The 24,766-nt window shown below is 40.1% G+C and overlaps 1 protein-coding gene across 3 annotated transcripts in view; it reads right to left on the bottom strand.

Moving 5' to 3' along the window:
- C1H8orf34 (chromosome 1 C8orf34 homolog) overlaps positions 1-24,766 on the bottom strand; it is a 152,773-nt gene that overhangs the window by 60,134 nt on the left and 67,873 nt on the right. For all 3 annotated transcript variants that reach the window (XM_061600761.1, XM_061600771.1, XM_061600779.1), the window contains exon 8: positions 14,311-14,446. In XM_061600761.1, coding sequence (XP_061456745.1) covers positions 14,311-14,446 — 136 coding nt within the window. The remainder of the gene's footprint in view (positions 1-14,310; positions 14,447-24,766) is intronic.

Here is a 24,766-nt window from a genome sequence, read left to right as displayed (position 1 = left end):
CACATCCCCCAACCTTCCCTTGTCTCCCACAAACAGTACCTCGGTTTTGTCAGGATTCAGCTTCAGCTTGTTCCTTCCCATCCAGTCACTCACCGAGTCCAGACACTTGGACATGGTTTCTACAGCCAACCTCGGTGAAGATTTAAATGAGAGATAGAGCTGCGTGTCATCTGCATATTGATGACACTGCAGTGCAAATCTCCTGATGATTGCTCCCAGCGGCTTTACATAGATGTTGAATAGCATCGGGGAGAGGATAGAACCCTGTGGCACCCCACAAATGAGAGGCCATGGATCTGAAACCTCCTCCTCCAGTGCTACTCTTTGGTACCTACCAGAGAGGAAGGACCGGAACCACTGTAATACAGTGCCTCCTATGCCCAGCCTCTTCAGGTGGTCCAAAAGGATACCGTGGTCAACGGTATCAAAAGCCGCTGAGAGATCAAGGAGGACAAGGAAGGTACCTTCGTTCCTATCCCAAGCCCTCCTCATATCATCTACCAAGGCGACCAAGGCTGTTTCAGTCCCATGCCCAGGCCTGAAACCCGATGTTAGTCTATAACATGACATTCAGGGTAATCCTGTACATAGTTACCTGAGAGTAAGCCCCATTGAATTCAGTGGAGCTATATGATTGTGCTGTTAAGCATATATCCAGGAAGACTCACATATGCAAGATCTGTATTGTGAAAACCAGCCATGATTTGCTCAGATGTTGAAGCAAATATATCCACACATGTCTGGTTTTGGAAAAGTGTGATTTTTCACATTACACTGGGATTTAAGATAAACATTTTTTACTAGTTTACTTATCATACATAATTTAGAGACTACCTGCTCTAGTGAATTGCCACGTATAAAACACACCTTAATAAGACTGACAAATCTTATTAGCATTAAATTAAATATAATTTCAGACATAGGTATAAGATTTCCACTGAAGATTAAAATGATTATTTCTCTCTCTGACGTGTATTCAGTCTAACAAATTCACTACTCCAAAATACCATTCAGTACTATGGCTACAATCCTGTAAACACTTACTTGGGAGTAAGACCTTTTGAGTTCAAAGGAAATACTTCTAAGTAGATATGTAGGTGATTGTACGGCACATCACACATTTTTTCTGTGATTGGTAAAGATATATAGGCATGGAATTAACACAGTATCTTGGTAATATGGCTGCTGTTTCTAGATCCTACTTTTCTCAATGACTGCAAAGCAAGTCTACATTTTTCTTGCAAGTTAAGAATAGTACTACAGGAATTAGCAGACGTATCTGGAATCCATGAAAGAATGTAAAATGGGAAAAGGAAAGGAAATAATTTAAACTAATTCTTCACAACAATTAAGTGGGAATTATTGGCAGAGAACTGATTATTGTCAGGGCTACAGTGTTAAGGGCTGAGGTACTATCATAAATAAAAATAAATGAAAGAGAAAAATATTTATTGATGTTTAATGTAAAATGTTTATTCATTTTAATAAACATTTTATGCATTATTCTTTGAACATAACAGAATAAAGTGATTTTTTGATCTTCAGTTTATTCATATATATTAATTGTGGTCTTTTATTGCACCATCTGTGATAACTGTGAAACAATAATTGTTCCCAACCCAAAAGAAAAATACTGTATCTAAAGGGGGCACAGGAAAATATATTTTGTATGCACCTACTTGAAACTTAAGATCCTCTCTGAAGGCCCTGCTTTGTATGCCACTGGTGAATGAAGTGAGTCAGGAAACCACAAGGGAGAGGGCTTTTTCAATAGTGGCTCCCACATTATGGAACACCATTCCCAGGAAGGCTCGCCTGCTGCTCTCTATGATCTTTTTGGAACCAGGTAAAGACATTTCAGTTCTCCCAGGTTTTTTAAATACGAACCCACCCGTACACTACGGTCAAGATCAATGGCCCTCCTCCGGGTGCCTACTCCGAGGGAAGCTCGGAGAATGGCAACAAGGGAGAGGGCCTTCTCAGTGGTGGCCCCCAAATTATGGAATGGTCTTTCTGATGAGGTGTACCTGGCGCCAACACTGTTATCTTTTTGGCACCATGTCAAGACTTTCCTCTTCTCCCAGGCATTTTGGCATGTGTTTTATATTGTTTTAAATTTTAAATTGTGTTTTAAATTGTTTTTTAAAAGATGTATCTTAAATTGTATTTGTTTTTAGTTACTGTAAACCGCCCAGGGAGCTTCGGCTATGGGGCGGTATACAAGTATAATAAATAAATAAAATAAATAAATAACTTAGGTAATCTGGACCACTGTTTTTTAAAATGTTTTTAATTTTGAGGATATGGAGAGTTCTGTGTTGTACTTCTGTGGCATTCCCTTCCCCTTTTAATGGTTTAATTTTTTAAATTTGTATTTTAATTGTTTTTACTTATTTGTTGTAAGCTGCCCTGAGAACATTATGTTATTAAGGTGCATACAAACATCATAAATAAAAAAAGATGTGATCCAGCACATGCAAGCGATTTCCTGTTCTTGTCTTTGTAAAAGGGAATATATGTACAACGGGGAATTCAATGGGGAATTTATTGCTTCCTTTCATAGATGTTTCTTATATATGAGGTGCTTGAGGACACTGTCAATCTAGGCTGTCCCGTGTGGCATCCATGGGTAACACAGTGCCCTCAGACACCCCTCTTGGTACCTGACAGGGCCTCCCACCCCTTTGAATTTTTAAAATGAGATTTAAAAATAAATAAATTATTGGTTGGTGTACTCAGGCCTAAAAAGATTGAGGACCTTTATTCTTAAGAATGGCATCTCCTATTGCAAAGTTGCACTTTTTATTAATTGTATTTTCAATTATGCATCTCTAAGGTATTCTTTTTAATTCTGTAAGTTTTATAAAGTGTTTTCAACAGTTTTGATAATAAGTACACAGAGTTAGTAGCCATAAACAAACATGGTTACTAGCCAGCCTATATAGACATGCCTTATGCTAAGTCATTTCTGGTACATCAATTACCTGAGTATGTACACACATTCTACAAGTTTTCTTCCAATTAACAAAAAATATCCTGCCTATTTCTCACACAGCCTGGTTAAGAATTTTTTTTAAAAAGTTTCATTTTCTGCTTTAGATCCAAAGGCAAAACCTCAGGCTCCTCTGAAATATCCCACTAGTTAAAAGTAAACAAAAACTTACTGGAATTTGTTTATAAATTGCTTCTGCTACTGTAGCAAGCCAATAACAGACAGTTTCTTAGTTTTCCAAGCCAGAAAAGTGGGGCAGACAGGAAATAGCATGTGTATGAGACACATTTCTTTTTGCTCACTGCACCCTTATACAACCATGTAGAGGAAGTATCTAGACATTCTTCTGTCGTTTTCCCCTCTACCAGATAGCTGGCATCAGTATTAGAATTAACAGCCTGTGTAATGGAATTATTCAACCTTTTCTTAAAGTTAGCCTGTGTCTGACCTGTCTTATCTGATGGAAAAACAGATTAATATTGTCTACAAATTCAAAAATGGAGCCAATTTTTCTTCTTAACGGTCACTTAACAGTTGCCTTCTACACTACTGCAATCCACTGGGGGGGGGAGCTTTGATATAGTACTTACATGGCCTTTCTAGAATATTATCCTAAGATGCAAAGATCTGCATACGACATTGTTTTATGAATGGGCTCAACCACCACCCCCTTTGGGAATTCAACAGCAACCAGCCACTCTGTTTGAGAGGATGTTTTGACCAATTTGCTTTATATATTTCTTTTGTTAGCTGTCTTGAGATTTCTTTTGAAAAAGGAAAGTGGGATATTAAAAACAACCATGGAGTAACAAGCAAAATGTACCAGGTGTGATGATGCTAGATCTGAGTGCATGTTGAAATACCATACTGATGATGACAGGCAAAGGAATGATATTTCAAGAGCTACTTTGGCACAGCAAATTGGATGTTTGACTTTTCCCCTGTCTGACAAAGTTGGCTTGAGTTCATGTAAACTTGCGCCATCATAAATTTGTTAGTCTTTTAGGTGCAACAAGGCTCTGTTTTTGCTTCAAGCAGCAGTGGACAGTGGGACAGGCAAAGTGTACCTGGCTTCCAGGCAGCAAGTGCCACTACCACTTACCAAGAGGAAGAGGAAGCGGGGCAAGGCAGGGCATGGGGAGTGAGTGTAATGGATTGGCTCCGCCATCACACCTGCACCATATGTCACTCCCCACCCCTCCCCGTCTCAGTAAGAGGCAGCAATGCATGCTGTCTGGAAGCCAGGTAAGGAATGTCACCCTACTAGCCACAAGAGATTAACAAGGCTGCCTGTCTTAAAATTATAACTCCTGCAATTTATCAACAATTGTTTTAGAATGTGATCCTATTTCCTAAAGTTATTTGTTATGTGGCATTGGATGGGGCAGCTGCTGTTCAAGAAACACAAGCCAAAGCTCTCTTAAGCATGAGGAACTAGTTAATTACAAGCATTCAACAGGAGTTCCTACATAGGCTTAGGCTGCAATTCAATACATACTTACCAGGGAGTATCCCACTGAATCCAATGGAGCTTACTTCTGAGTAGACATGTATTGGATTGCAATCCAATACATGTCTACTCATAAGTAAGCTCCATCGGGTTCAATGGGACTTACTCCCAGGTAAGTGTGTACTGGATTGCTTCCTTAGTAAGAATATACTAGATTACTTTTGAGGTCCCTTCCAACTCTGTGATTCTATGATTAAGCAAGCCTTTTGTTGGTGAGTAATTTCTGTTTGGGACAATTAAGCCAATTGTTTCTTTCATATTCCTTATATGATGATGATGATGATTTATTGATTTATATACCATGTAATGCCAATATAGGCTTCTAACCTGTTTACAAAAAAATGCACCAGGTTTAAAATATAAACTTTCATAATTAAAATTGTTTTACTATGTGCATATCTAAAATTCTATTGAGTTCTGTTATGGGAATGAGTTGAATTTCTGAGTGGCTCACAGCTATGAGTAGTGCTGGAAACTACCATTTCTAGGGAGCCATAACATAAGGCACAATAAGCATGCATATGCCAACATAAGCCAGAAGAGAACTTTCAAAAACAGACAAGTCATTTTGTCTAAATGTTCAATGAAAAGAATCATGAAAACGCTGAGCTAATTCCACACCAAGCTAACACCCACCAAAAGGCACAACACAGAAGCATATGTAGCTGTAGCAGAGCAAATTTCTGTTTGTACCACTGTAGTAACTAAACCAATACAACCAAACTGCAAAGGCACACTACTGAAAACTGATGCAACACCTGTGTAACCACGCCTTGTGTCCAAACTTGTCTTTTTTCCTCCTACCTCTTTGTGACTGAAAACATACATTATTGTAAAGTACATTATTTTCTTTTTCATTATATAAATGAGCTGGGCATTAGCATATTTAACAATACACCCATTTGTGCAAATGAAAAAGCTTTTTCAGTCACTTAAAAAAACTGATTTAAGAGTATTCATGCAATCAACTTTGTTTCTAAATCCCTATAACATTTTGATGTATTAGACTACAATGCTTCATTAGCTGAGAAAGTGTTATACAATGAAAGTATGACGTGAAAAATCTTTTTCTGGGGGGAAGTGTTGCATTTTTAAAAGCTATGAAATGGAGTTGCTTGTGTATTTGAATAATCAGATATTGCAACTATTCCCCAGAAGTGATAATACATTTTCCCAGAATACAGAATCTGTAAAGAACCATAATTATCTAATGCTTTCCCAAGATCAGGAATTATGCCATTCAACGGCAAATTTTCATCTGAGAGGGCTTTTTCAATTGTGGCCCCCACTTTGTGGAATTCCCTCCCAAATGATCTCCGCCATGCCCCCCTATGATGAGCTTCCGCTGGGCCTTGAAGACCTGGCTCTTCAGGCAGGCTTTTGGGGTGGGTTAGGTTTTATTATTGTTGAGATTTTTTAATGTTTTAATGTATTTGTATGTTTTTATTTTGTATGTTGCCCAGAGTGGCTGGACAGCCAGCCAGATGGGCGACTAATAAATTTAATAAATAAATAAATAAATAAATCTGATGCTTTCTTAAAGCCATTATCTCACATTAGAAAAATAATTTCCTGCAACTGGCTATAATTTCCAACTTTCACAAGCCAGGAAATCAAGTGAGTACAAAAATTGACCTTGTGTCTAGTATCACAGGTGACAAAATAATTCTGTGTCAATTCACTATGTTGGTCTCTTATGCTAAGCATACTTTCTCGTGCATAAACTCTACTGAATTAAATTGTATTTATTCCCCATATCAGTATTTGGGATTGAAGGGTCTATCTGCCAAATTTGACAGGCCTACAATTATTTGGAAAAAGGAAAAACAATTTCTTGTGATATACATCTATAAAATATGGTCCATTACCTACTTCAGCACTGCAAATATATTAACATGTAAAGAAAGGAATTCAAACTAGTTTTTAATTCCTTCTCTTAATTTATTAGATGCTGCTTCAAAAACAGATGCATTATTTATAAAAGGAAGAGAGGAACAAGACAGCAGGGCAGATTTTCAAATCATTACACGCTAATATAGTCTTTTTCTGCCTTGAATTCCCCATTTTATGGATGTAAAATTAGAATTAGCAAGTCAGATAAAAAGTTGATTTAGTCCCAATATCAAATATTCCTTATAATGCTATACACACTAACTTTGTACAACAGTATTTGAATTCCACAGTGCATTAGGTTGCAGTCACTATGAAAGTGTGGTTGTGGTTTAAAATAATAAAACTAAAGAAATACCAAATAGTCAACTGAACAAACAAAATTAGGCAAACAGGATTCTTGGATTTTCCCCTTAGCAATAATTGCATCTGTCAAAGCAAAAAGAAAACACTTGCAGACATTGTCATTTAAAGGACTAGAATAACTTTAAGGCAGACCCAGTAGGAATATACAATAAGTTTATGCAAAAGGACAATTAAGACTGTAGTTATTTCTCCTTCCCCTTTACACAGAGAGCAATTCTTTTTGACAGACTCTATAACTCTTTAACAGAGAATGTTTTGATTATCACATCAGTTTTTTTCAAGTGTTGTTTCTGGATTTACTCAGTGGGAAAATGTGGTCAACTAGGGAAATTCTATGCCCCATGAGATTTTGGTTAAGCTGGAACATAAATCTCCTGTCTTATATTGTTTGTTTCCCATGACAAAGCTAGGATTTTGGAAATAATGAGACTTAGCCATTTCTTTCAAAAGGGGAAATTCACAGGGAGTTCATCATGAAATTGATTTAGCAGCATGGCATTCAAAATGATAGTGGTGTATTGTACACATTTTTCATTTAGGCACAATTCAATAAATAGTTAGCACTACTGAAACGAAACAGGATAGAAGTGTGAGTAACTGTGTGCTTACTGTACAGCTTCACAGTTTATCCTAGCTATGTTCTATTCAAAACGTGCCCACTAAATTTGATGGACACTTAGGATTAAGGCCATGCAGGCCAGTGCTATATCTGCTTAATCAGAAGTATGTTCCACTGGCCATTTTTGCAGGGAAGGAGGTTTTAACAACAAATCTTACTTTCACTGCTTGATTCATTCAGCTCATTAGTTCCTCTACATTTTCATGTTACCAGGAGTCGTGCAATAAAGATTTATGTGACATTTAGCCATGTATTATGAAGTCAAGGTGCAAGTGATGGTAATCAATGCATCAAAGAGTGTTATTATAAAGATTGCAAGGGAAATAATAGAACATGCTAGTTATCCCAACAATTTTGTTATGATTGGATATGTCTCATTTTCATAACATGTTGTAGCATTATTGATTTTTTGTTTGTGATTTATCTAGTTCCAGGTCCAAATATTTACAAAGCTGATCAACAAACTTTGGCATGCATATAGTACACTTCTGAAAGTTTCATACAGATCATATAGTCTGTGATCTCAGGAATTCCATTTATTTTTAAATTGCACGCAACTCCTTTTTGTGCAGGACTATAAGCAGAAAATGTGTTGTCTGCATGATTTCAACAAAAATGTTTTACTTTTAGGAATCTATTGACAAGAGCCATAAGAAAGAAATTTAACATTTGATACCAGACAAAGGAGAGCCAGTGTAGTGTAGTGGTTAGAGTGTTGGACTACAGCCTGGGAGACAAGGGTTCGAATCCCCACACAGCCATGAAGCTCACTGGGTGACCTTGGGCCAGTCACTGCCTCTCAGCCTCAGAGGAAGGCAATGGTAAACCCCCTCTGAATACTGCTTACTTTTCAGCTTGTAAAGCCTGAGGATGTGGACAAGACTCTGGGAGAAAAGAGGGCCACTACTTTTTCTCTTGACCCTTGCCCATCCTGATTAATCAAATCTTCCAGAGTGGGAGTGGGAGTGGCTGACTGGTTGGCATATTTAATTAACACCTCCCTAAGGAAAGGTTCTATGCCAACATTGTTGAAGGAGGCTGTGATAAGACCTTTATTTAAGAAACCTTCATTAGACCCTGTGGATCTGAACAACTTCTGCCCAGTCTCTAATCTCCCCTTTTTTGGGCGTGATTGAGAAGGTAGTGCCTGCTCAGCTTCAGGTTTCCCTGGATGAATTGGACTATCTAGAACATTTTCAATCAGGCTTCAGGCCTGGTCATGGGACAGAGACTGCCTTGGTTGGCCTGCTTGACGACCTACACTGGGCATCAGACAGGGAGTGCATCCCTGTTGGTGCTGCTGGACCTCTTGGCAGCCTTCAATACCATCAACCATGGTATCCTTCTGGGCCGTCTAGCTGGGATGGGATTGGGATACACTGTTTTACGGTGGCTCCGGTTCTACTTGACAGACAGGACCCAGAAAGTGGTGCTGGGAGACTACTGCTCGACCACCCCTGGCTGTTGGCCTCTGGGGTACCACGGGGTTGCATTCTGTCTCCCATGCTCTTTAACATTTATATGAAACCACTGCGAGAGGTCACCCGGAGATCTGGAGTACAATGTTATCAATATGCTGATGACACTCAACTCTATCTCTTCCTACCACCCAACTGCAGGGAGTGTATGCTCATCCTAAACCAGTGCCTGGAGGCTGTGAAGGGCTGGATGTGGGCTAACAAACTGAAACTTATTCCAGACAAGATGGAAGTGTTGCTGGCCAAGGGGGAAACTGCACCAGGGATAGGGTTGCAACCTATTCTGGAAGGGGTTGCTCTCCCCTTGAAGGAGCAGGTCCGCATTTTGTGAGTCCTCCTGGATCCTGTCCTGCTGCTTGAATATCAGGTGGATGCGGTAGCCAGGAGTGCTTTTGGCCAACTCAAACTGGTCTACCAGCTGCGCCTGTTCATGGAAGCAGTTGACTTGGCCACAGTGACACATGCATTGGTGATATTGAGGCTTGATTACTGTAATGCACTCTATGTGGGGCTGCCTTTCAAAACGGTTCAGAAATTCCAGTTGGTTCAAAATACAGTAGCCAGAATGTTAACTGGAGCCTGGCGCAGAGAGCATATCACCCCTGTGCTTTATAACTCCACTGGCTCCCAATTTGTTTCTGGGCCCAATTCAAAGTGCTGGTTCTGACCTTTAAAGCCCTAAATGGCCTTGGACCAATGTACCTGAGGGACCACCTATACCCATATGTACCTGCACGGGATTTAAGACCATCTGCCTCTGTTCTCCTGTGTGTGCCTGGAATGAAAGATGTTAGACTGACAAGCATGTAGAAGAGAGCCTTTTCAGTTGTGGACCCCAAGCTTTGGAATACCCTTCTCCAAGAAGCCATCTCTGCTCCCTCTCTGATGGTTTTCCGGAGACTTCTGAAAACCATCTTGTTCTGAAAAGCCTTTGGGAGGGACTGAAGGTACAGCCTGAAACTGATTTTACGCTTTGTTTTAATTTTACCTCTTTAGTCCCTTCAGTACCACTCCCCTATGTGTGTGTGTGCCTGTGTGTATGTGTTTGTGTGTGTATATAGTATTTTATGTATTTTAATTTATTTTAATGTTTTTGTGATCTTCATTGTGTACAATTTTATTATGTTTGTGTTTGATTTTATTGTAAGCCGCCCTGAGTGCCCTATTATAGGGTAGAAGGGTGGGATAGAAATATTTTAAATAAGTAAATAGTGTTTCAAACTGGAGGTTATGTTCTATTTCTATTGTTGGTGCAGCAACAGTTGAAGTTGAAACTGCAGTATGATGTAAAATTAGACTGATTACAATATGTTGCTCCTTAAGCCATGACACTAGCTGTTGGGAAAAACAAACTTGGCCTACCCAAGATGCATGTTTTCAGCCTGCTATGCTTAAACCACTCCACTTAAGGAAAGGTGGGCATGGTCAATTAAAAACATAGAGCACTCCCAGAATTTTGCTAGAATATATTTCACCTCCCTCTATTTTATCTTGTGCAAACTGAGACACTCCTCATGTCCATTGGAAGGTATTCTGCAGAACAGTCAGTGCTATTATTCTATAATTGTTTTTGGAGTTTATTTAGTTTTGCAAAGTGTTGCTGTACTTCACATATTCACAAAAACAGAAGCAAAAGAAAATGATTTACTATAGGAAACCTCACTAAAATTGCAAAGTAAATCAAACATATTTAAGGTGACTATCTGAATTCTATCAACTGTCTTACTATTGTTGCTTCCTCCCTGCTAAAACGACATCAGCACAGCAGACGTCTGTGATTTTTCTGTTGTTTCTGTTATTTGGGTTGATTGCAGGTGTTGCCTGAGTGGGCAGGAAGGAGGAAGAAGGAAGAGGGGAGAGGAGGGGAGGCAGAAGGGAGGAGGAAGGGAGAAGAGAGGGGAAAGGCAGGTCTGATCATTGGCATGCTTATTGAGTTCAATGGGATTTACTCCCATGCAATCATGGTTAGGATAGGTAAAACTGACCATGGTGGGAGGGGGAGGGGGAGAAGAGGGAAGGAGGGGATTGGAAGGGGATGGGGAAGGAGGGGCAAAGGAAGGGGGAGGGAAGGGGCAAGAGGGAGGTGATGGGAGATAGGAGGAGGGGAGTGCAGATTTGATCATTTGCACGCTTTTTGAGTTCAATGGGATTTACTCCTGTGCAATCACGTTTAGAATAGGTGAAACGGACCTGGGGGAAGGACAGGGAGGAGAGAAGAAGGGCAGGAAGGGGAGGAGATTGGGTGGGTGGGCACTGGTCAGAGCGGAAAACATTGTGAACAGTATCATCCTTTTTCAGTGTTTCCCCCACCTTTTTATTCCACAACAGGCACATGTAGTCTCCCACCCAAATTTAAACCAAAGCTGTCACTGGCCACATTCACACCAGACTTTTATGTCAGTTTAGACAGTCTTGGCTTCCCTCAAAGAATCCTGGGAAGTGTAGTTAGTGAAGGGTGCTGAGAGTTACTAGGAGATGCCTTGTTCCTCTCACAGAGCTTCAATCAGAGCGGCTGACTGTTAAACCACTCTGGCCATTGGAGCTCTGTTCAGGGGAATGGGAAGGAGCACCTTTCACAACACACTAAAGTGAAATCAAGGTCTGTTGTGGCTGTGGTTCCCTGATTAAGCTGTGAATTTGGCTTTTAGAACACTGACAGTTGGTTCTTACTGAGCATCCCCAGCCTTATCATTGAGTTCAATGATAAATTTCTTAAATTAATTAAAAATCAGCCAGGCTTTTTTTTTTTTACTTTTAAACTGCAGAAGATGAAGGTCAGAGGATGGGGCAAGGTCAGTAATAGGATTACAGGTACTCTGTGAACATGGCTGATTTTTAACTAATTCCAACAAATTATGAGAACTCTGACAGAAAAAAGTCCAAAAGGGGTCTGGTTTTCTCTCTGTGTGTGTTTACATTTTGAATTCTTGATTTTCTCTGGCTGTTTTGTGTATCACCATGAAAACCTAGAGGGCGGTTTAGCAAGCGTTTCTGAGTTCAGGATTATAAGTCTTGTAAGGTTTTGTTTTTAAATGAGCTCATGGGAAGCATCAGAATGGCATGGGGGGTATTTTCAATTTAACATTGCAGAATGCAAAAAAAAATCCATGCTGGCTATAGTATACAGCCACTCTCATGGCTGTATAATACCATGGGTGATTGTTTTTCAGGCCCCAGGAAGGTGTTCTGTGGGGTGGCACAGGGTGTCAGCAGTATGCTGATGATACCCAGCTCTATTTCTTGATAACATCTGAATCAGGAGATGCTGTGCAAGCCCTGGACTGGTACTTGGATTTGGTGGTGGAGCTAGATGAGGGTCAACAAAAAGACTCTGAATCCTAGCGAGACAAAGGCACTGTAAGCAGGTAGTTCCTGAGCCCGGATAATTAATCAATTGCCTGATTTGGATGGGGTTATACTCCGTCTGAAAAAGCAGGTTCATAGCCTGGGGGTCCATCCTTGTTAGAGATCCAGGTGACCTCAATAGCTAGGAGTGCCTTCTACCAGCTATGGCTGGTAAGACAGCTGTGGCCCTTTCTGGACCTGGATAGCCTGATCACAGCTGTCCATGAGCTGGTAACCTCCAGGCTGGATTACTATAATGCGCTCTATGTGGGGTTGCCCTTAAGGTTGGTCCAGAAGCTGCAATGGGTGCAAAGTGGAGCAGCATGATTGCTCTTTGGGGCAGGACATCGCCAACATGTCACCCTGCTGCTGAAAGAATTGCACTGACTCAAGGTGCTGGTTTTACAGCTTGGCACCAGGATACCTGAAAGACTGTCTTACTCCTTATATACCCAGTCGATCACTTTGCTCTGCAGGTGAGGGCCTTCTGCAGATACCATCTTGGCACAACATACGAAGCAGACCTTTAGTGTTGTGGCACCTACGCTTTGGAATTCTCTTCCCTTTAATATTAGACAGGTGATGTCTTATGTCTTTTCAGCACCTACTGAAGACCTTCCGTTTTCAACAAGCCTTTTAAGTAGAGACCTTATCCCAGTCTGCATCTGCATTGGAAACTGTTTTTTAAGACTTTTTAAATATTTTGTTTTTAAGGTATTTTATAGATGGTTTTAGTGTTTTATTGCCTATTGCCTATGGGCTCCTTTGTGGAGTAAGGATGGGATATAAATTTAATAAATAAAATAAAATAAACCAGGACAGCACTACATTATGATTTTACAAGCAAGGACATGGGGTATTTAATCAGCATCCCCAAGCAGGCAGCTTTCAAAAAGTGGCAGCCTCAAATCAAAGAGGATGAAGTAGAAAAGATTAGTGGAACATGCCCAAATTCTCGCTAGATTCCATCACAGGTTGCCTTTGGTTAGAACTGATTAACTTTCTCTGGAGTAGCACAGCAGAACAGCAAGCAGCAGAAGTCAAGAAGACAGAAGTCAATTTTTTTGTCAAATAATATTCTTGTTAATCTGCACTACTTAAGTGTTGAGTTAGCTACTTTTGTTACTTGAAAGCTCTTTAAAAAATGAGGGGGTTTTAAAAATCAGAATCAAAGGACTTGCAGTTAATGCTGCCTAAGTTGATTTGGCTGCATCAGTTTTTGGCTCTCATACTGTAGATGGAAAAATAACTTTCAGCTTCCAAAACCAGATAGATTTCATATTGATTAGGTTCCCTCCAGAAGGATAGGATTATGATGTGTTACAAGGCAACTGTATGAAATCCCAAGACACTCATGCAACCAAATCTTAATTTACACAGGTGCATTTTGAAGCCATATATATGCTGCACTATATTTGAAAAGCCACAGAAATTCAGGTAACTAATCAAATTCAGAAGCAGAAAAACTGAAAATAGTTCCAAGCTGTGACATCAAGTTGATAAGTACTTGAAACAATTTGGTACTTTGTGAATGGCATAATGTGCAAAAGTAACTTCAGCAATCCTGTTCCAATCCCCAAATCAGGTCAAGTAGTAGACAGAAAAATGCGTTAATAGTTAAGAGGGAAAGATCTCTGACTGCCAAAGGCTCTATTCAGCGCCATTCAACTAAAATTCCTCCTTATGAACTTGCCAGGTCCTAAAACTGAATAAAGATCCCACTCGAGATTTAATTTTAATAAAGGTAGCCTCTCCTCACAACAAAAGACCAGTCATCCTTCTTAGTTACAGGAGCACTGTTTCTCAAACCTGAAGCCAGCAGCTGTGGCTTCTCTAAGTCCAGAATCAAGGATTATTAAATGAATTTCTAATGAATGGCAGTGCAAATGAGGGATAAAAAATTGAACAGACAACTGGGAAAGAGCAGTTCCTCTATCAAAAGTTTGGATAAAAATGCAACCTCTCCTTTTTCTTAGATATCAGGCTGGAAATGTTGCAAATTCCAATTTGCAAGAAGCATTTGACTTTCGGGAAGCACAATATTGACTTGAAAAGAACAAAAAATCTAAAAACAAATCTCTCTATATAAGTGTGATTGCTTATTCTTTACCTGGCACATCTTGCACAGATGTTCAATGTAACCTTGGCTTGTGGTTCAGCTGTATGTGTACTTCGAGTTTGGTTAAATTTGCTCCCAGAAGAAATGACACTGGTTACCCCTTCCATTCTTAAATCATCAAGATCCTCTGCAAATTAAAAAAAAGAAAGCGTACACCAAGTAAATATTTGCAGAACGTATTCATTTTAGAAACTTCAGGGAAATTCTAGGAAGCTCACTGGATGATCTTGGGCAGGTCAATCTCTCTCTGTCTCAAATATCTCACAGAGTTGTCACGCAGATAAAATGGAGTGAGAATAACCATATACATTGCCTTCTGCTCTTTGCAGGAAAGGCAGGATATAAATGTAGTAAAATAAAAATAAATTAAAAATTCCCATCTGTTCTTGAACAGTAGCTTTCCAGCCTGTTTTGCGTAACTGGGCTCCTGCTGGGAGGAAGGGTGGGATATAAATCAAATAATAAATAAATAAATAAAACTGGACAATGTTGGTAATACACAAGCATGCAATGTCCATCATCCACCATCCAGTCAAAGCTAGAGATACGCAATAATGCAAATATATCTGGGCAGATAAAAGATTGTGACAATCAGTAGCCGACCAACTAAAGGCACTCAACCCTATATACACACACAGACATGTTGACAGGTGTTCCCAGTGTGGTTCTTACAGCTACAAGGTATTTGGAGGGCTATCTCCCAGGTTAAAGGCTGCAGGTTCTCCAAATATTTTTTATTTTCTGCTTCTCTCATTTTTACAATGATATTTATCTAGCATAGGATGAGGAAACTTTTTCAGCTCGAGGGCCGCTTTCTGTTCTAGGCAACCTTTCAGGGGCCACATGCCAATGGTGGGCAAGGCCAGAAGCAAAAGAGGATGGAACAGCAAATGCTAACTTACTAACACATCCCTCTCCATCCAGACAAACAAGAAGCGGTATAAGGACCCATTCTAGCCAAGCAAAAACACTAAAGAGAATGCAAAGCAGGGCTAGTGAGATGTGTCGCCTGAAGAGAAGGGGTGTAGCTGGTGAGAGTCTATAGCAGCCTTTCCCAACCAGTGTGCCTCCAGATGTTGTTGGACCACAACTCTCATCTTTCCTGACCAATGGCAATGCTGGCTAAGGCTGATGGGAGTTGTGGTCCAACAACATCTGGAGGCACACTGGTTGGGAAAGGCTGGTCTATAGCCTGGGGAGAGCCCAGATAGAGAGCCCCAGAAAGCTGCATTTGGCCCCCAGGTCTGAGGTTCCCCATTCCTGATCTAGCATGTACCAATAAAGCATTATAGGAGGGAAGAGTATACATATGTATAATGTATATTTTTTGATACATTATTTGGGTGTTGGTACAAAAATGTCTGTTTTGTAAATCATACTGCTTTCTCAAAATCCAGCCAAAGTTCACAGGAGACTGGAAAAGTTCATTGGAGATTGTCATGTTTCTTTAGTAAAACTCCTGCAAACATATTTGTGTTTGCTTTGTATGTGAGAGGCATCTGTGTGTCATATTCAACTACTAGATTTTAAGAAAATGTTGCCAATAAACAAACACTGAATTCATTACCTTTAGTATATTGTTGAGGTAGCCTATTTTTTCAGGCATATGGCTACACAGCTTAGGTGTGTTTATATAGTGTAAATCAAATTTTGCCCTAGCCTTGAATGCCACACTTGTATTTCTTTATGTTCTCATAGTTTACTCAACTAGTTTATTGTTGAATCAATCTTTGCTAGTTTGCCAAAAGTCTACTGGAAATGCGAACAATTTCCACTCTAAAAATAGTAAGCTGGGGGCAAATCATGAAATTAATCAAACAGTAACCATTTCTAAGCTTAACAGTACTTTATACTGAACAACACTGAAAGATTGTTTGTAAACATTGCATGCTATTGAATTGGAGGTTGGATAGAGGTGCACTCTATGAATCTAAATCTAGAATATTTTAAGCTAGCCTCGGCCTAGGAGCCAAAGGGCTGCTTTAGGTAGATTAAAATACCTGAGTATGCCTACTGGGATTTTGTGTGCATGCGTGCATGCGTGTGAACATAATTGAACAGCAGCCTCTTATGCCTTATCACAAATGGTTTTTGAAAACCCTTTCAGTTTCAAAAGTGCTTTGTCATGCGGCATAAGGGAGGTCTGCTCAAGACACATCAGTGCAAAATGTCCTAGGCACATAAAATTACTTGTATAGTTATTTGGCTCTCAGCTGCTATGTGGCTGGCAGTTTTAAACATCACAGACCCCTTTCAGAAGGACCAAACTGAAGATAAGATTCTTACACTAAGAAAATACCTCTAGGAAGGAATTAGAAATGGATATATATCACCTACACACCTTCATTTTTTCAGCATAAAGATTTAAATCATAGAACATTACTAGAAAGAGAAGAAAGTCTGCTTCCATAGACATTTACTGATTACCATGCTTGTTTTTACTCATTGGTTAAATCACAGAATAAATCTAGCTGAGCAGATTTCAAGCGTACTGATATTAATCCAAGAAGGCAGTAAAGTCCATCTTATATTCTAAGAACTATTACATCTGTGCATGTTTTTGTCTAGTCACTAGCCTGATTCACATGTCATGCTAAACTGAACTATGGCTGTGAAAGCATGTGAGCTACCGATAGGAGCATACAGTTGCTTTGCTCCTTCTCAGTCTTTTTTGTTGCTGTGCCAAGCTAAGCCAGTTTGACTTAGCATGTTGTCCAAACTTAGACTCATAGTTAACCAGGTTTGCACAACACATTAAGCCAAACCTTGGCTTAGCTCAGTGCAGTGCAGCAACAAAAAGGACTGGAACCTGTGCAGTCTCACTAAGCCATGGTTTGGCTTATCGTGGCATACAAACCAGACCAGTGTACTAACTTTGTATCTGTATTTCTTTTAGTAAAGGATAATCTGGCTAATAACCCACGTGTGGATAATTGGTCAATTGCCTGCTTTGAATGGGGTTGTACTCCCTCTGAAAGAGCAGCTTCATCGTCTCGGAGTGCTTTTAGATCCATCTTTGTCGTTGGAGGCCCAGGTGACCTCAGTGGCCAGGAGTGCCTTTAACCAACTGCGTTAATAGCTGCGGCTGTTTCTGGACCCAGATAGCCTGACCACCATTGTTCATGAGCTGATAACCTCCAGGTTAGATTATTGTAATGTGCTCTATGTAGGGCTGCCCTTGAGGTTAGTCCAGAAGCTGCAGCTAGTGCAAAATGTAGTGGCACAACTGCTCACTGGGGCAGGATATCGCTGCTGAAAGAATTGCACTGGCTGCCCATTAGCTACTTGGCTAAGTTCAAGGAACTGTTTTTGATACAAAAAGCTCTATACAACTTTGGACCAGGATACTTCAAAGATCGCCTTACCCCTTATACACCCAGTCGGTCACTAAGCTCTGCAGGTGAGGGTCTCCTGCAGATACCATTTCATCAGAAGGTCCATTTGCACAACATAGGAATTGGGCCTTTAGTATATAAAGTACTTCTTCACACAGCCCATGGAATTCGCTCCCACAAAAGGTAGTGATGGCCACCAACTTGGACAGATTTAAAAGAGGTTTAGACAAATTCATGGAGGAAAAGGCTATCAATGGCTACTAGCCACAATGGCTATGCTCTGCCTCCATACGCGGAGACAGTATGCTTCCAAATACCAGTTGCTGAAACCACAGGAGGGGAGAGTGCTCTTTGCACTCAGGTTCTTCTTGCGGGTTTCCCATGGACAACTGGTTGGCCACTGTGAGAACCGAATGCTGGACTAGATGGACCATTGGCCTGATCCATCAGGCTCTTCTTATGTTGTGGCAGCTACACTTTGGAATTCCCTCCCCTTAAATATTAGTGAGGCATTGTCTCTGTTGTCTTTTTTGTGCTACTGAAGACCTTCCTCTTTCAGCAAGTGTTTTAATAGAGACCTCATCCCAGTCTGCTTCTGTTTTTAAGATGGTTTATAGATGGTTTTACTCTCTGATCGCTTATTTGCTGGTCTGAGCTCCTTCTGGGAGGAAGGGCAGGATATAAATTATTTAGTTAATTAATTCATTAATTACAAGCCTGTCAAGGTCCTCCCACTTCTTCCCCACCCCACTCAAGGGGAGTTTATTATCAGTCGCATTTTTACAGCACTAACAATAACATTAATATCTGCAATTCTCCTGTGATGAAAAAACTGTATAAATGCACTACCACATTGTAAAACCATAACTGAAACAATTTCTTTTCATATGGAAGTGCTTGTTTTATAATGTTATTTGAATACAAGTATTTAATTGCATTGCATTTTATTTCTTTTCATTGCAATCCACTTTGTTTCATTTTATATGCTTTTTGTAATGATCCACTATTTCATTTTTTGAGAAAAGTGAAATAAAAGTTAATTAACTGGATAATTACTAATTTTTGGTTAGAAATGTAACTGCACCCACAGCTATACATATTATTTATTAAATTTATTAGTCGCTTTTCTTCTCAAAAGTGAACCCAAAGCTACTTACAATCATATTGGTTATTCTTCCAATGTTTGAAAGATATTTATTAAAATATCCAACCTAGCTTTCTGCCCAGTGGACTAACTGGTATCTCTTGCATAGAAATAATTTTTATTGAGACCTTGTTCATACATTTGGTTATATTACTGGATCAATAAAAGAAAAACACATTGGTGCCCTCAAGTGGCAACAACCTAATGTTGAAAATCATGCTTCTATGTCAAAATGTTAGTATTAATAAACTTGATTCCGTACAACATTACTTCAAATAAGAATTCTGAACAACAGCCAAAAGCAATAAACTAACAAGGCTGCAATCCTATACACACTTAGCTGGGAGTAAGTCACGTGGAAATCAACAGAGCTTTCTTCTGACCAGACATGTACAGGACTGCTGCCTTTTCCACCAGGTCAAGTAGGAAGAAAGCTGTTGGTTCTACAATGAAGCAACTCAGACTGACTGGGAACTTAAATATGGAGCTGGAGGTACCAACCCTTCCTGGTGGTCAGCTAGGTACTAGTCCTAGCAGTTGCTTCCATGCACTTCCCCCTCCTGAGTAGCCACTAGTTGGACACTTCCACAGTGACTCTGAAGTTCCTGCCTAGCTCACCCTCTCCTCTCATCCTATGGCCCACGAAAGCTGGCCAAAAATCCACACAGCTGGTGGGGGTACCTCCATTCCTGGGGAAGAGATATCTGAATCTATTGGCTCTTCATAGTCACAGGCAGCATGGAGATCTGCTGCAGGGTCCTGTTCCCCTTGCTCTTCATCTGAGGAGATATCAGATTAGAGGTACGATATCTTCCTCTGAGGAGATATCAGATTAGAGGACTGAACACTGACACATGCACTATCAGGCTCTTAAGTTTGATTGTTCAGACATATCAATTGTAACCTAGCTCTTTTCAAGAGCTGCTATGTACTTTTCGTATGTTGGTTTCTCCAAAAAGCAAATTTACAGGGTCTAAATATGCAGCTTCGAGACTTTTTTCACAGTGACAAGTAGCAATTACACCTGGTGACCAGGACTCATAATATTAGCAACCACAAAATTACAAAGAAAGGCTCTTGCTATTTTTCTTCTGCATTAAAGAGCTAGTGGCCCTTTAAAGGCTGAAGGAACGTGCACCAGACTAACCGGCTTTAGGCCCAAGAGCCTCCAGATCCAAGGCAAGCAATACCAGCAGAGGAACCATCTCTGTGCTTGGTTTCCAGTGTGGGGAGGAACATTTAAGGAACAAAAGGTGCTACTGCTCTTAACATTTCTAAAGAACAAAGAGTAGTTACATGTTGACATATAGGTCACTTGCTACAAAGAAAAGACAAACAACATGAGGCCTGAACAACCTCCAACCATCAAGAATCTTTAATCCGCATCTCAAAAATATTACAAAAGAAGAACCCTCCTGAAAAGCTGATGAACTCCTGCAACTAGCATTCACTTTGTAGGCTAAATAGATATAAGAACATAAGAACATAAGAAGAGCCTGCTGGATCAGGCCAGTGGCCCATCTAGTCCAGCATCCTGTTCTCACAGTGGCCTACCAGGTGCCTGGGGGAAGCCCGCAAGCAGGACCCGAGTGCAAGAACACTCTCCCCTCCTGAGGCTTCCGGCAACTGGTTTTCAGAAGCATGCTGCCTCTGACTAGGGTGGCAGAGCATATAAGGAAGACAAGTGCATATCTCAGAAAAAGGTAAGTATGATACATAAAGACACTTAAGTACATAATGAAGTGCCACCCCATTTCTTAAGCACATTTAATAGTCCATGAATTTTACCTCATCAGTCCCAAAGACAATGCTCCACTTGGCTATCACCGTAAGCTATGGCTTATCATGATGGGAATGAGACCCATTAAGGGGTGTTTATTATTTATTTATTTAATTTGTATCCCGCCCTTCCTCCCAGCAGGAGTGCTTCCACTTCTGATTAACCACAGCTTTCTGTGCTATCTGAACCTGCAACTATGGTTTATCGGAACTATGGCTTGTTTAAACAAGCCAATTTAATAAACAACAATTTGAAGTTGGCTTGTTTGAAACTAGCCATAGTGAAATCTAAGCACAGTTTGCTAGGTTCAAAAGGCCTTGTGGGGTTAATTAAAAAATGGACGTGAAAACTTCCAGACTCCTCCCCATAGCAGCACCAGAGGAGGAGAGGGAGCACGAGCCAGAGGCTTGCTGTGACTCATTCCTGTCACAAGAAGCCATGCCTTATCATGACGCCTGAATACTGCCAATGTGAATTATCTTAGTAAAACCTCACCGTAACAGAGATGGACTACTGGGAATTTAATCTAAGTCAAGAATACTAAAGGCATTTTTTATCTAACTTGTATTCTTGAAAATGGGCTCCATTTGATTTCTGAGATTAGTCCCAAATCAGCCTTCATAAGCATTTTGAAATAGGGCTTACTTTAGAAATGTAAATATATCAACTACAGCCAAAACTCCCATTAAGGTAACTGAAAACTCTGCTTCTAGAACTATTATACAGTCTTCCTTTTTAGAACAGTGATCCTCAAAGTGCTACACTGGCACAAGCCCCATTCATTTCAATAAAGCTTCTGCTTCAGTAAGACTTTTCGGAAGTGGCAGCTGATTGTCTGATGTGATTTATAGCTGCCAGGTTTTAACCATTCACTGTGGAATTAGAGGAACATCTACAGTGTGTTGCACTTGGCGGTGATGAGGGAATGAGGATATGTTTTTCCCCAGTACCTGTTCTGTGGAAATTTACTCTTTGTTGTCACACTCCATTAGAGAGGGCAGCCTCTGGACTGTAAGCCATCTGAGGAAGCACCATGTTACCTCTGGGCTTTATATTCTGTATAGCACCTAGCTATTATTGGTACTGAATAAATCAATGCGGTAATACTTGTGGAGCACTTTAAAGCATTCTCACTGTGACTATCGTAACATACAGGCTGGCCCTGAATGAAGATGGGAATGGCAAAGTTGACAGACAGGCTGCTCTCTTGTGCTTATAGCAGGCGCCTATAGCAAAAATTCAAGAAGGGAAGCTTTTCCAGCATTAAAAGGACTCAGTGGGTATAACTTCAGAAATCATTTCTGTTTCAGAATAGGCTTTATGTATGTGGTGGTGGAAATATTCCAATCCTATGTAAACAACAAGGCAGTTTAGAGTTCATGAATAATAATGATATTAATACAAACAATAATAATAATCAGCAGAAGCAGATTATCACTACTTTTAACCATATTTTGCTTATAAAGGCTAAAAATGTAATTTTTCAATAGTAATCAAAATACTAAGTCTGCTACCTAAGCATTCATATTTACATGAACTCCTGAATATCTGGATTCTATTACAGCTTTACATTTCCTCTTCCCTCAGGCCATTTGCTCTTGACTACAAGAAGTTATTTTTCTAATTAGGCTTATCTCCATGGATTTTGTGATAAGCCAATAGCTAATGTGCAGCACAATCCTATGAATTTTTACTTGCAAGTAAATACTTCTGAGTTCAATAGGATTTACTTCTAGGTAAGTGTTCACAGGATTGTAACCTTATACCACAATCTTTTACATGTTTAGATTCACCTCTTTCTACATGTTCTTTTTATGCAAGAGTGCAGAACACTTGTTTATCACAATTCATAAATACGAGTAATATGATTTTTTGGTACCAGAATAAATGCACATTTCTGTATTGTGAAGCTAAACACACAGTTTCTAGCTCAATTTTTGCTCCAAAATTGACAGATTCAATGACAACCAGCAAAGATCAACCTAACCTTTTTTCTTGATATTTAGGAATCTACTCCCCGCTCAACAATCTTCAATATGTTTTAAATTCTGTCCCCTGTCCTTGTAGGCAATCCTATTATTTAATATTAATTCATAAATGACAATTAGTTTGTAACTTTGTTTTAGATTTTTGTTGTTCTGTCACTTTACTGCCTGCTGCCCTAAGAGTTTTTACTATAGGGCAGCATTAAAAACAATTCCAAAGAAATCAATAAATTGGACTACTAATGGAGTGCGAGTGAGGTGAGGACATTTCTGCAATATCCACCAAATAACCTGTGATGAGCAATAGCATAATTGGCATTTTAAAAGTAAATTGCAAGCATGAGGATTAATCCAGATTGGGATTGTGGCATGGTGGGCAGGAGGTATTTAGCCTCCCCCACCTCCACTATCGTCCTCGTCCAGACTGAGATGGCAGTGGGGGGCAAAAGGTTAAAGCCTCCTACCTTTTTTTACTGCAAAAAAGTCACAATTTAACTGCAAAAACATGCTAATTATAGCATTGGTGTTTGGCCCTAAATAACCAATCTAGGGGCACAGCCATTCAACTGATATCATAGGGACAGGTGTCCTTGCCCAATCAAAGACTGGGATAGTCAACATCAACATGTAAGGCTGAGCACCCAACCAATGAAGTGATCAGCCTCTCAAAAGAGCAGTGTTTCCAATCACAACTTACATGGTTAACTGTAAAATTAGTTTCTGTAAAAACACAATCCAAACTATTTCTCTAATGAAACATTTTTATCTTGCCATTCCTCTAGTAAGGTCAGTTTAGCTCTCTCTTTCTCTCACTCACTCACACTCTTTTATTCTCAGAGCAACCCTGTGAGATAGGTTAGGCTGAAAGAGACTAATTAGCCCAAGGTCATGCAGTGGTCTTAAACGGCTGAGTGAGAATTTGAACCCAGGTCTTCCTTATCCTAGTCCAGCATTCTAACCACCACACCGTACTGGCTCTAACAAAGATATATGAGAAGGGAAAAGGCATTTAAAAACAACAACACAAAATTCAGTTTGTGGCCTTTACTAACAGTTTCCACATTACCCAGAAAAAAACCAGAAATCTATTAAGTTACACAGACTTAAGGGATGTTTCATACTAAATCTAACATCAATATGTGCCACAAAGACAGCAATTACTAAAATTCATTATAACATGCTAATTAAAACCATGGCATAAATAACCTTGAATATATATTCTGAAAACATTTAAAATGCAAACCTCAACAACTAAAGTAAAATAAAACTGGAAAAATAGGGAGAAACCAAACTACTTCAAAAAGCAATCTTGCCAATACTTTAAAAAATAATCCGTCTGTAACTGAATTTTGATCCTGAATCCAAAGGATACACAATGAATTCATGTGGGCCCTCAACTAAGAGTGCTGTCATGCCCCCGCAGAGGTACCCTCTTTGGAGAATGACATGGAGCTACCCAAGGAGGAACAGCCCATGTCAAAGGACTGTGGGGCAGAACAGGGGGAATCTGGGACCCTCAGGGGACATGGCAACTCAACCTCCTCCTTAAGACACAGATAGCCCCTTCATAGAATCAGAGGTGAAAGGCAAGCAGTCAGAGAGTCCTAGGGAACACAGGCACCTGACAATGCCATATCAGTTAGCCGCCAGACACTAGAGTGCCTGTCTGATGAACAGGGACGCTTCAGGAGTAAAGGGATACTCGTAAGCTACTCTTCATGAGTAAACCAAATGTTCAGGCAACCTAGATGACCTACAGTTGTGCCCTGGATGGGGCTCTGATGGTTCAGGTAATTCTAGGCACAGTGCTGAAAAATATCTTTGCATCAGCCCCCTGATTCTTGTATACCTGACTATCTAGCTGTTCAGTGGACCCCCCTGAGTTTGACCTTAGAACTGCCTTTTATTTGCTTCTCATGGTGCCTCTGTGTTTGGCCTTTGGAGCCTACTTTTAGTTCTACCCTTGTGTTGGAAGTTGAACTGTTGTCAGATTGGGATTCTGAAACTGGTCCTGGTCAATTCAGCTGCTCTGCCTGCGTGTCAACTGGAGCGGGACAACTGTACCCTAAAACAAATCCAGTTCTCCTCTGCAACTCTGGATTGCAAGGGAAGTCTGGTAGTGGTAGACAAGAACAAGCAGTCTTTTGGGGAAGCTTGTCTGCCATGACTTTCTCACTGAAAAACTCCTGATAAGTTTTCAAGG

Source organism: Rhineura floridana, chromosome 1 (genome assembly GCF_030035675.1).
Source record: "Rhineura floridana isolate rRhiFlo1 chromosome 1, rRhiFlo1.hap2, whole genome shotgun sequence".
Classification (NCBI taxonomy): Eukaryota; Metazoa; Chordata; class Lepidosauria; order Squamata; family Rhineuridae; genus Rhineura; species Rhineura floridana.
This window is presented reverse-complemented; position numbering and strand designations above follow the sequence as displayed.